The 12,714-nt window shown below is 56.7% G+C and overlaps 1 protein-coding gene across 1 annotated transcript; it reads right to left on the bottom strand.

Annotated features, from left to right (window-relative positions):
• Window positions 1-58: 58 nt before the first annotated feature.
• Window positions 59-9,185, bottom strand: GAMT (guanidinoacetate N-methyltransferase). The gene is made up of 6 exons (XM_075902686.2): window positions 8,863-9,185; window positions 5,984-6,129; window positions 4,040-4,103; window positions 3,800-3,867; window positions 1,797-1,907; window positions 59-1,072 (listed from the first exon to the last, which is right to left on the bottom strand). The coding sequence occupies exons 1-6, from the start codon at window positions 9,044-9,046 to the stop codon at window positions 932-934; spliced, it is 714 nt and encodes a 237-aa protein (XP_075758801.2). The 5' UTR covers window positions 9,047-9,185; the 3' UTR covers window positions 59-931.
• Window positions 9,186-12,714: the final 3,529 nt, after the last annotated feature.

Below are 12,714 nucleotides of genomic sequence, written 5' to 3'. Positions count from 1 at the left end.
GCGCCGTTGCAGGGGGATAGAATGGGCATGGAAATAAATTATTGGGACGCCTCGGCTGTAGGTTTCAGTCAATTTAATGTCTTTAGTGTTTGCATTAACAACAAGTCCACCGCATCAGTGTAGATTCATGTGCTGGTAAACTTCCAGGAAAGTCATAAGAATTCATTAGTAAAATCTTAAGAACAGGCTCTTAGCCCTAAAGGCGAGCAGAGATTCCCCTGGGCGTTATCTGAATCTTATTTAATTACACAAATACAAATGTCCGGCGTCCAGAATTAAACTGGGTTGGAGCGAACTTTACGCAGCTTGGCGTGGAGGGTGTTGATTTGGCCTCTGACAAGGCCACTGTTCCACAGGCAACCTCTGGATTTGGAAATCCCTCGGTCAAGTTACCGGCAGCTCCCTCCTGAATTTTACTTGAAGCGACCGTAAAAATAATCTTAAAAATGAAGGCGAAATGCATCAGATCGCCGCATAGGCCGTCTCACAAGGGGTCTGCCCTTGGAGCAGGCTTCTTGAACCGAATAGCAGCCTCTTACAACCATTGATCTCAAAGTATTGGGAGGGTGGGGGCAGGAATGGGATAATTTATGCATTGTAGATGGGGGGAAGTGAGGCACGGAGGGGCAGTGACTTGCTTATAGGCACCAGCAGCTCCGTGACAGAGCTGGAAATAGAAGGCAGGAGTCCTGAATTCTAGTACTATACTACAGACCCTCGTTCTAACTTGTCAGCTATACTTCCCCACCACCACCAAAATAGAAGTCAAATCGATATGTTAATCTTCCCTCCTTAGTACCAACCGCGCAACGAATATTCCCTCCCCTCCCTGGATTGTAAAGTCAGTCCTTGATGGAGTTTTCCCTCCTGCGGGCCGGATTTCTTCTCTCTCTGGCGCAGCAGCGGAGCCGGCGGGCGCGGGGGCGGCGGCTCACTCTTTGAGGATGGTGGGCGTGATCATCTTGTGGAAGGAGTAGTAGCGGCAGTCCTCGGGCGGGATCAGATCCATCACGCTGGTGCTTATGTTCTCCTTCTTGAACCCGGCCTCCATCAGGCGCGGGACTTGAGTCTCCTAAGGTGGGGGAGGGTAAGAGAGCGGTGAGGCCGGAACACCCGGTCCGTCCCACCGTGACCCTCGATCAACGCGACGCCAGCCCTCTGCGTAACCAGTCTGGTTAAGCTAAAATGACTCTGCCCAGCCACTAAGGTGGCGGCAGCTTTAGAACTGGCCTGGAAAAGCACCCATGGACCTCGCGGTGTTGCTGTAGTCGGGCCTGCTAGTGCGGGGGTAAAGGGGGCAACTGCCCCATAGCCTGGAAATTCAAAAGGGCCTGGAGCTCCCGGCCACTGCTACTGGCGCCCCGGGTCCTTTAAATCTCCGCCGGAGCCCTGCGTGGCGCACTCCTGGTGGGGCTGAGGGCTGCCTGGGGGAAGCTCGCTCCAGCCCTGCCCTTTCTGCCCGAGGCCCTGCCCCATCTGGAGGGGCAGAGCCGTTCCCCTGCCCTGCCCATGGGCCCAGTGACTGTCGGCCCCACTAGCTGAAGTACGCCCTTAACTGGGTCCGGCCGAGCACTGATCCTGCCCGCATTACCCCTGCCTGCTAGCTAGCCCGGCCGTCTCGCGGGGGGCGCGTTTCCCAAGGGCTAAGGACCAGCCTGCTCGTAGGTGGCTCTGCACCGAGCCCGCAGACTCCTCTCTGTGTCTGCAAAGCAAATGGCAGGCGCAAAGCTGCGGAGCAGGGACTGCCCCTGCGGCCGCGTTTCCCGGGGGCTTTCCGGGCCTCGGCCCCGCCTCACCTCAAACATCGTCTCGATGTCCGTGTACGTGGTCTTGAGCAGCTCCCCCCAGGAGGTCAGGTTGCAGTAAGTGAGCACACCCCCGGCTTTCAGCAAGCGGAAAGCATGGCCCTGCGGGAGAGGGAGAAAAACGGGAGGCCAAAGGGATTTAGGAGCTTCCCAAACACCATGCGCCTCTCGGCCCCTCTCTGGGGCAGGAGCCTTCCCTCTGTAGTAGCGGGTCGCCAACCTGGTGGTATCCCCAAACCGGACACTGCAGGAGTGTCACACCCTGCCCCGCCTCTTCCCCCAAACCCCCACCTCTGTCCTACCTCTCTCCCTGGGGCCTGCCCCAGCCACGCCGCTCCTCCCCCATCACTCGCTGCTTTTCCCCTCCCCGTCCACAGAGACCAGCCTGCGGAGGGGCTGGGAGCTGCGGCTGCCGGGCGCAGGCAGGAGGTGGCCCCAGCTGAGCGAGTGAACGACAAGCCTTTGGGAGTTCGGTCAGTAGATCCGACTGGCCGCCGTCAGGTCCCCTTTTCGGCTGGACTGTCCAGGCACCTGGCCCTGCTAAGGCCGGGCCTGCGGCCTGGAACAACCTCTCCCAGGTCTCCCCTCGCCCACGCTCCACCTCCTGGAGAGTCTCGCAAAGCTAGGGTGGGCCCCTCTCCCACCTAGCTCTGGCCAAACACGTCGTGCGTGGGAAAGGTGCCGGAGGAGACTGACGAGGGCTTTGTGCAAACTGTCCTACGTCCATGAAACTCTGCGCCCGAAGCAGCCATGGAGAAGCTAATGGCTAATGCAGCGGTGGGGAACCTACAGCCGGGGACCAGACCTGTTGCAGGGAGGAGCCCCGAGCCGCAAGCTGGGGCCAGATCTGACCCACAGGCTCTGCCTGGTATGGGAAGGAAACGGCGCCGCATGCTGCTACTTCCCCAGCCTCTGGAGGCTTTACCCCCACTGCGCCGATTGGCCATAATTGCGGCCAATAGGAGCAGCAGGGGGCGGGGCCTGAAAGCGGCAGGGACCACGGAGTCATGTGCGCCCCTAGGAGCTGCACCAGGTAAGCAGCCGCCTCATCACCCAGACTCCCACCCCCAGCGCGATCCTGCTCCTACAACACCCACATCCCCACTTCGCTCCTGTCCCCTTCCACTCTCCCAGACCCCCCAACCCGCTCCTGCCCCCTTCCACTCTCCCAGACCCCCCAACCCGCTCCTGCACCCTTCCACTCTCCCAGACCCCCCAACCCGCTCCTGCCCCCTTCCACTCTCCCAGACCCCCCACCCTGCTCCTGCACCCTTCCTCCCACCCAGACCCCCCAACCCGCTCCTGCACCCTTCCACTCTCCCAGACCCCCCACCCCGCTCCTGCACCCTTCCTCCCACCCAGACCCCCCAACCCGCTCCTGCCCCCTTCCACTCTCCCAGACCCCCCAACCCGCTCCTGCACCCTTCCTCCCACCCAGACCCCACACACTAAACCCGCTTCCCGGCAGCCCCCTCCCACACCGAACCCCTCGTTTTTTGCTCCCTTAGAGACTGGGGGCCCACAAAATCTACCAGCCTGGGACCCCCTAGGCTTGGGTGTGTAAGGGGAATGTGGGGAGGGTCTTTCTCCTCACTCAGAGGCCATGTCAGTGAGGTATGGGGTGGATTGTTTGCAGTGGGTTTTGCGTCTCTCTTTTGTGCGACTGATTTTTCTGTGGGGCAGCAGCCCCCAACCCAGAAAACGTTCCCCTTCCCAGCCTAGTAAATCTCTTGGGCTGGCTGCCATCCCCGATGAGTCCCGTGTGACTTTGGACGTGGGCTCCAGAGCTATCCTCCCAGCCGCGAGAGGCTGCCTCTGCCTCTGGGGAAGTAACATCCCGACCCGGCCAGGCGACGTGTCCTCGGCTGCCAGCGAAAGCCGAGCCGAGAGGGCTCACCCCTGGCCTGAGGAGCCCCGAAAGCCTGGCGCTGCTGCGGGGGCTGGCCACGGGCCAGCAGTGAGAGGGGAGGAGAGCGGCCGCCGCGTCGTCGTACCTGGATAAAGCTGAACTGGTGGGTGTGCCAGGTTTCTGTGGACAGGGGGTAGGTGTCGTAGAGGATGCCTGTGCAGGAAACGAATGGAAAGGAGGCATGAGCTGCGCTGGGCTGTTTGGTTGGGCTACAATGCCACCCGGTAGCTGGCCGCCAGATCCAGGGGTGCTCTGGAGGCCTCCTTCCCCACCCCCGGGGTTGCAAAGATCCCTTTGCATTGTCATAGGCATCGGCCTCCCTTACCACTGAAGTGTCCATCCGGCAGAGTCGGCGCCACGTCCTCCCACAGCCCCTTCAAGGGCACCACCTGCGGGGGAGAGAGATGAGGAGAGAGAGAGAGTGTGTGTGTGTGTGTGTGTGTGTGTGTGTGTGTGTGTGTGTGTGTGTGTGTGAGAGAGAGAGAGAGGGGGGGGGGGCTCAAATCCCTCCCTGGTGCAATTCGAGCCCATTTGCTGCAGTGAAAGTTACAAGGGAAGAATCTGGCCTAGGAAAAGTGTGTGGCCGGGGGGGCCAAGGAATCCACACATCAAACTCAGCCCTTGCCTGAGGGACACCCCAGAGCCTCAGGGCGGACGCGGTGCCCCTGTGTGTTAGATTAACTAGAAGCCTCTCCTCCATCAAGAGGACTCTGCTACCTTGTGACTCCTTTTAAAAATGGGTTTATGGTGCAAATTAATGAACAACCTGAGCCGAGGGAACTGGAGCAGCATGGAGCCAGCCTCGCCTGGCTGAGAGTGAATGCTTGGCCTCGCAGGGGGGTGGGGTGCGGCTGGCCTTTTCCTCCGCTTCCAGCTCGGGGAAGTTCTGGGGCTTTTTAACTCGCCAGAGGTCTCCTCTTTGAGCTCAGGGAAATCTAGAGCCGCGTTTCTCAACCAGAGATACGAGTCCCCTTAGGGGTACGCGAGAGAAGTCGGGGGTGGGGGGGGTTCGTCAACACAACTGAAACTTGGAGAAAACTGAATTTTTGTGTTGTTTTACAGCACTTGATTCTTTTTGTACTTTTTACACCCAAAAATGTCACCCCCTGCCCGGCTACGATTAAGTTGTTGAAACCAGGCCTGCACAACATACGGCCCGAGGGGGAAGAGCGGCTCCGGCGCAAGGAGGTGGGGCGCGAGCCAGAGAGCGGTACGCCGGGAGAAGCCAGGATGATGGCGTGACGTGGTGTTGTGATGTCACGGCCGGCGACCGCCGGATTCAAAAAGGCTCCGGCAGCCCTGCAACCTGGAAGGCAGAAGCCAGGTAGGGGAGGAGAAGGAGTTTGTGCTGAGGGGACGGGGCAGGTCAGGAGAAAGGGGAAGGCACCAAGGGGCAGGGTGCAGGAGAGACAAATGCCAGGGGGCCAAGTGGAGACATGATGCGTGGTGGTTTGTGTGGGGGGGGGGGGTTTGCTCGCCAAAAATGTGTAGCCTGCATGTTCGCAGAGCATCCCTACTTGCGACCCGCAGCTGTTTTCTTTGGAGTAATATGGCCCTCGCCGCTTTCCGAGTTGTGCAGGCCTGGTTTAAACAAACGTGTTGCAAAGGTAGAAAAAAATTGTGTGTGTCTGAAAACTGTAGGTACTGGGGGAACTTATAATTTTTTTAAAGGGGTACAGCTACTCCCCGACTTATGAACACACCGACTTACAACCATCCATACTAACAACCAACCTCCCATTAACCCCATTGTACGTATTTTCGAGCTGAGAGCCATCTATGTCAAGTTTTTCGACCAGCGCAGGCAGCGCATTTAAGGGTATTTCCAACTTAAGACCAAATCGAGTTTCGACCAGGTGCTCAGAACGTAACCCGTTCGTAAGTCGGGGACTGCCTGTACTTTATTAAAAAAGGTTGGGAAACACAGATCTAGAGGGTAGGAAGCCTGGCCTAGCCTACAGGCCACGGGGGCAAATCTGTGACCAGGCGCTGACACAGCCTTCTTGTGGGGCTTGGGCAAACCACAGTTCAAACCCGGGCAAACCCACGGCCCAGTGCTTCGGGGAGGGGGGAAGACAAATCTCTGTAACAGCTGGCTGGCGCCTGGAGTGCGGTGATAAGGGCTGCCAAAGGACACCGCTGCACAGCCAGAGATTAGGAAAAGCTCTTCCCACCCTAGGCCATAGTGTGGCCCTTTGATGCTCCTCTCCCGCCCCCAGTATGAGCAGTAGCTACAAGAATGCTCAGCATCCTTGTCTACAGCTGGTACCTTGTGCGGCTGGCTGGCGGCCCACTCCTGCAGCCGCTGGAAGACGCCCTCGTTGCATTCGATGACCCAGTGCTCCTCGATGTCGAACTCTTCCAGTTTGGTGGCCGCGATGGCCATGCCGAACCCCACTTCCAGCACCCGGCCACCTGGGGAGCGACAGAGTTACAGCTGGCGCTAGCCGGATCCCCTCTCCTGGCACACTCGGCCGTGGAGACTGAAAAAATCTCTCTTACGCCTAGAGGGAACCCTTCCAGGTCAGGGCTGGGTCCTGTTGGTAGCATGTAGAGCAGGACTGGGTGGAATGCGGCCCGGGGGCTGGTTACAGCCCACCTAACGCTTTGATCCGGCTCACCAACTGCATCTGGCCACTTTCTGTTTATTTCCTGCTTCCCTGGCCACCGAATTTCCAGGCAGTGGCTCAGGCAGCAGGATCCTCTTTGAACGGCTCCCGGCTGTGGTGCTACCTCGGCCGGGGTCGAAGCTGCAAGCCTTTTAAATAGCCAGGTGGCTGCCAGGCTACGTGGTCGCGGCGGGGCCTGGCACTGCGAATTCTTTGCTGTGCTTTTAATTCAAAGCCTCCAGCCCCAGAAAACCCGGGGGGAGGGGCTAGTCCTCAGCCCCGCCCCTTCTTCCCAGGCCCCGCCCCTTCCGGGGGGGGAGCCAGCCCACAACCAGGTACCAAAATTCATGAAGTGGCCCCCCTGTGAAAATTATTGCCCACCGCTGAACCTGTCCCATATCTGCGTGATGCATCCATTCTCAAGCCGGGGAATTAGCAATACGTGAACTTAGAAAAATAAAGGAAGGTCAAGGCGAGCCACGAATCACCACCCAGGGGCCGGCCTAGCCAGCTAACGTAAAGCTGCCTTGGAAAACGGGGTGCAATGATTTGTTAGTCTGGTTTTGTCTGCTCTGGCTCTAACCACATCTCTCCTTCCTCCTCTCCCTTAAGCCCTGCCTCCCGGTTCCTGGGGGCCCGGCCTAGCAGGGTAGAAAACCCAGCAACTGCCCAGGAGGAGAAATGGAGAGGAGGAATCTGAGAACCTCTGGAAGGTTCATGATCCGCATGGACCTCGTAGGATGGACTCAGTGCCCTTGCGTAGGGGGTATAAACTCCTGCCTCTGACCCCCTTTTGCTGGGAAGGGGATGGGCAGTCCTTCCTCCAGCAACCTGCCACCCTGTAAAACCAATGAACCTCTGCCTTCTTTCTCGGGTAACAATTCACTGCTCGTAGAAATGCCCCTAAACCTCCCTCCCGCGCCCCCGTCTGAGAGTTTCGAGCCTCTGCCCTGGTTTTCTGCAGCCTGTGTGAGTCTGTCGTTGGTTTCAATCAGCTTTGGCTCAGACACATTTTTTTCTTAAAGAGTCCAAAGATCAAGACGAGCACTTGAGATCTTTGTAACATCAGCCTCCCCCACACCCGCCCAGCGCCACCCTGAAGAGCTCCCTTCCCCCTCTCTTGCCCTTCGGGGGACTCAAGCTATTTGGAAACGTGTCTTCTGCACAGCTGCTTACTGCGGCTACTGTTACAGTAGTGCTATTCTTAACCTGGGCTCGAATGGAGCACGTGGGTTTGCCTGGTGCCCGCAGTGAAAATGAGAGAGAAGAGCGAACCCGAAGGAAAACGGACAGATGATTTATGCACCATTGGTGATCTCTTGACTTGAGATTAAAAAGTGACCACAGGCCTGACTTCTCCCCCTGAACCTTATCTTTGAGGCTGTGCTAAAATCACATACAATAGAGGCCTCGGTGTAGCATGAAAGCCCAAAGCCATAATCTGAAATCTCCCTCTCTTGAGACTAACTATTTCGTTAAGTGACCTGGCACACTGTAGTGATGTGCTCAAAACACACGTTTCCCTCTGACTTCCATCTCTCTTTGAATCCCGCAGAGAATCCATTCATAAAGCACAGACCAAGACTCGCTCTAAGTCCCGCTAACCACACAGGAGCAAAGACTTCAGCGGAACTTTCGAAAACCGACATGCTTTCGGCGCGGCGCTCATTGCAAAGAGCTACCGGCTTTCTGCTACGCCAGACTTCAGCCTGGGAGGAAACGCTTGTTACGTTCTCAGTTCCTTTCGGGGGCTGCAAAGCCCGGCTCCTCTTGATAGAGAAAACAGTTTTCAATTTCTAACAGGCAACAGCTATCTTTGAACACACTCAGTTGGTGCTGTGAAAACGACAAGGGGACTGTCGACTGAAGCAAGATCCCAACACCCCCCTGCTTCCCGCACATCCCCAGCCATGTCCGCAAACTGCTCTCTATCTCGTGGCTGAGGTGCCCCAGGGGGGTGACCGTTTAACGGATTAACCGGTAACCCTCCCCCTTAATGGGTGAAGTTTACCAGTGAAGGTTAACCGGTGGGGGCTGGAGCAGCGCTCCACTTGCTGCGGGCAGGGGGCTACTCCTGGGACACCCCACTCTCTGGCCGTTAACCAGTTGAACAATATGTCGAACCATATTTAAGACATGAACAGATATTGAAGAGCAGGTTAGACAGGCATCTATCAGGGATGCTGGGTCCGGCCGGGAGGCAGGGGACCGGACTCCATAACCTCTCGAGAGCCCGTCTAGTTCTAGTGTTCTCACCCTTTAGCCAGTGACACGCTGTTTTGCATGCCGGAGCTGCACGCTACCCGGAACGCCGCGCCGCATGGAGTCCCAGCTCCGCTTGCTCACTGGGGCGCCTCTTGGTTCCCAACTGCACCGAAACGTGAGGCTGTTTCACCTTTGGGAAGCTCATCTCGGCGGAGAACAACCAGCAGCCCCGAGAAGGGCAGAAACCGCCTGCAGATAGAATCCCCCCGTGGACCTCCAAACTGCTAGCGCCTGTCAATGCCCCCGTGCAGACAGCTGGGAGGGACCTACTTACCTTTGGATGCTGCGACCGTAGCCAGAGAGTGCATGTAAGGGGTCTCCCATCTCTCCATCACCGGCTTGCCTAAGATCTCTAAGTGGGTGTCCGTCTGATTGAAGCCAGCTGCTGCCTCCTTCCATGACGGCTTGCAGTTCTCTCCCTGGAGGAAAATAGGCCGAGCCGCCTCCGCGGAGCTCATGGTGCTGCTAGGAGAGTCCCGGCGGAGGAGGGGAGAGGGCGGAAAGGGACCCGGTGAGCGCGCTGGCTTTATATAGGCGAGCCAAGAACAGCTGCGTGTGCAAAGAAGAGCAGAGGCGACTTCTGGGTCAAAGGGATCCCTTTTCTGGGCTCTGAGGCCTGAGCATGCCCAGTGCGTGGGGAGAGGAGATGGGCCGAGATGTGAACCGGGGGGGACATCTGCTGACGCCTGGGAGAAATGCACTGACCCAGGTGGCAAGAAAATCTGTGTGAGCAGGGCGGGCAGGGCCCTTGCTGGACCGCTCTGCCTGGCACATGGGGCTGGCTTGCGCTAGCTGCCCCACGGGGCAGGCAAGGTGCAGGCCACGCCAAAGGAGCCGGAACGCGAACGGCATCCCCGAAACCTGCAGCAAAACCCCTTGGCGCCGAAGCCGGAGGCTACACGGCGTGTCCTAAAGGAGGTACCTGCCTCCGGAGCCAGAGGTCAAGCGTTCTAGCCCCCACCCCACCCCACAAGCTTGGCAGTGGATGGACCTGGCACCCTTGGAACAAATGGGGGGCCCAGCGGGAAAAGTGTGGGCTGACGGGTGGGTAAAAGGCAGCTGAAATTAATGGCTTGAGAGCCGGGGTCTCAAACTCAATTTATCTCAGGGCCGGTGTCAGTCCTCAAAAGCAGGCCACTGGGTACCCCTTTCTGGCAGGGCTATGGGGGACAGGGGTTTTCAGGCATACCCCTATGTCTCCTGGCCCCAGCCTGGGCTGCTAGCCCACACCCCCCCTGCCCTGGGCACCTCCCCAGCCCTACCAACTGCCCCTGGATGATTTAACACCCCCACCCCACCCCCGGCCACGCAGCAGGGCCAGAGTGGTTTCTGGCTGCTAGCTCCGGCATGTGCCTGGGGCCTGGGGGAGGTGTGAGCTGTGAAACTTGTAACTCATTTTGTGAAACTGACTAGCGAGCAGTGATGTCAACTCTCACAAGCCTTCTAATAACGGGGGCTTCCCCTCGTCCCTCCCCTCCCCCCCGGAAAGCCCCAGCCATGTTATTAGAATTAAGCCAGATCTGGGAACGTCATTCCCTGATGCCTCCTGCCCTGCTAGCAACGGTGATCGCGCTGACTTAGCAGACTGTGCTTATTTGTTGGTGCCTGGTGCTAGAAGAGCGCGCCAGCCGCCTTCCTCTTTTAAAGGAAGACGTTCTCTCGCGCGGTTTGTGGAGAGCCAAATACAAAGATCCCCAAGTGTTTTTATTTGATTTCAAGAAGCCATTCTCTGTTGGGCGCTGGGGGAGCTGATGCATGTGTCTTGGGCAAGGGTGGGCAATAATTTCCACAAAGCAGCCACTTAATGAATTTTGGTACCATCACGGGCTAGCTCCACACACCCCTTCCCTGGAAGGGGCGGGGCCTGGGTGGAAGGGGCGGGGCCTGGAGACTAGCGTTCCCCGGAGTTGTCTGGGGCCAGAGGCTTTGAATTAAAACACAACAAAGGACTCGCAGCTCCCGGCCCCACTGCTATCGCGCTGCCTGGCTGCCGCCTGGGTTTGCGGCTGCTATTTAAAGGGCTCACGGCTCCAGCCCCAGCACCGTGGGCAGGAGCCATTTAAATCGGATCCTGCTGCCCGAGCCACCGCCTGGAAATTCAGTGGCTCGGGCAGCAGGATATACATAGAAAGCGGCCAGGTGCTGTCCGCGGGCTGGATCAAAGTGTTTGGTGGGCCAGATCCAGACCCTGGGCCACATCTTGCTCTGCCCAGGTCTTGGGGTTGGCAGTACAGTGCATGCAAGTTGATAATGTCTTCCCCTGTGGCCAGGAGCCCAGACACAAACCAGGATCCTACAAAAGAAAGGCAACTGAGTCTTCCCCCTGACATCCCCATGTCCCCCCCTGGGGATGCCCCACCCGCTTACATTGGTGTCCTCGTGCTGGGATCCCCCATCCCCATCTGGGGTAACAGAAAGCGGAAGCCAACAGCCCCACATTGAGGGATACCCGCTGTGGCTGGGACCGTGTGGATGCTGGGGGCCTACGTGTCGCCGGGAGCCACATGTGCGGGTGAGTCCCTGTGCCCTCCCCTCCACACACACACATCCGTGTGGGCCTGATTAAATAACTTTTTCAAAATGCTTCACAAGCCAGACTGGGGAAGGGCTCCGTCCGTAGATGTGGCATTTATCAAGGAAATTCCTGTCTCTTCCCCACTCCCATCAGCCACCTTTAACATTGCAGCTTGGTTGGGTAGCACTTCCCTGCCCAGCACATGGACTTATTATCTGTACTGTGTCCAGTGGGCTATGGGCAATTCTCCTCTCTCAAAGCAGAGCTCTCTGTTAGCCTAACCTTACGCCAGGTGCACCTCTTATGCAGTCGTCAGTTTTGTGCAAGAAGTACTACATCAGTTGCAAGCTGGGTGTCTCTGGGCATTGGTCTTTCTCTGTCGCTGTGTCTAGACTGGCATGATTTTCCGGAAATGCTTTTAACGGAAAAGTTTTCCGTTAAAAGCATTTTCAGAACAGAGCATCTAGATTGGCACTGACGCTTTTCTGCAAAAGCACTTTTTCAGCCATTTTCGCGATCGGGGCTTTTTTGTGGAAAACAAATCTGAGCTGTCTACACTGGCCCTTTTGCGCAAAAGGACTTTTGCCTGAACGGGAGCAGAATAGTATTTCCGCAAGAAGCACTGATTTCTTACAGTAGGAAGTCAGTGCTTTTGCAGAAATTCAAGAGGCCAGTGTAGACAGCTGGCAAGTTTTTCTGGAAAAACTGGCCAGTCTAGACACAGCCAGGATGTTTTCATTCTCTTTGCCCTCGCCCATGAGATAAAGTCTGTCCTGCCAGCGTTTACGGAGCTGCTTAACTTTACTACTTGGCAAAGTGAATTCTATGAGCACATCTTTCCAGGATCAGGGACCTGATTTTCATAAGTGCTAAGTACCACAACGCCCCCTAAAACCAGCCAGCGTTTTGGGTGCACAACCCTTCTGCAAATCAAACCCTTAAATATCTTTCTGGGGTTCTGCTAGATGCCCCCACTTTTCTATTATCAGGAGGGCTAGCGGGGCATCCGTTCTGTGTGATTACTTCAGCAGGTGGACAGCTAGATTTCCAAAAGCAAAAAAACCCCACCCTATGTGTGAAATTTCAAATGTCTCACTGTAACCCTCACAAGCAAAATCCTTCCTCCCAAAAGGGAACCGTTTTCACATAAAACTGCCTTAGACTTAATCCAAAACAAGGCAGGGTTCCTCCCAATGATAAGATGTGGCAGGTGTGTGCCAGAGTGTTCAGACAGCTGGGTAGAAATAAATCTGCAGGAATAAAACACTATTACCTAATTGTACAGTGTGTGGGCTTAAATTGCCTTTACTGCCCTCTACGGCCTGAGAGCATGTGTAATTCCATGGGCAAATTAGCAATAAAAAGAGAGGTCTCATTTGATTCATAACCGTCTACAGGCTCCTACTGCTCCCAGACTGGTTGGCTACGTCTAGACTGGCTCCAAATTCCGGAAAAGGGATGCAAAGCAGGTAAGTCAGCATAGGGAAATCCGCGGGGGATTTAAATATCCCCCGCGGATTTAAATAAACATGTCCGACGCTTTTTTTCCGGCCTTGAAAGTAGGAATAAGAGATCCTCTGGAAAAGGGCTTTATTCCGGAGGATCGCACCA

Source organism: Pelodiscus sinensis, chromosome 32, assembly GCF_052426305.1.
Source record: "Pelodiscus sinensis isolate ZL-2025 chromosome 32, ASM5242630v1, whole genome shotgun sequence".
NCBI lineage: Eukaryota > Metazoa > Chordata > Testudines > Trionychidae > Pelodiscus > Pelodiscus sinensis.
The sequence above is the reverse complement of the archived record's forward strand: the minus strand, read 5'-3'. Positions and strand labels throughout refer to the sequence as shown.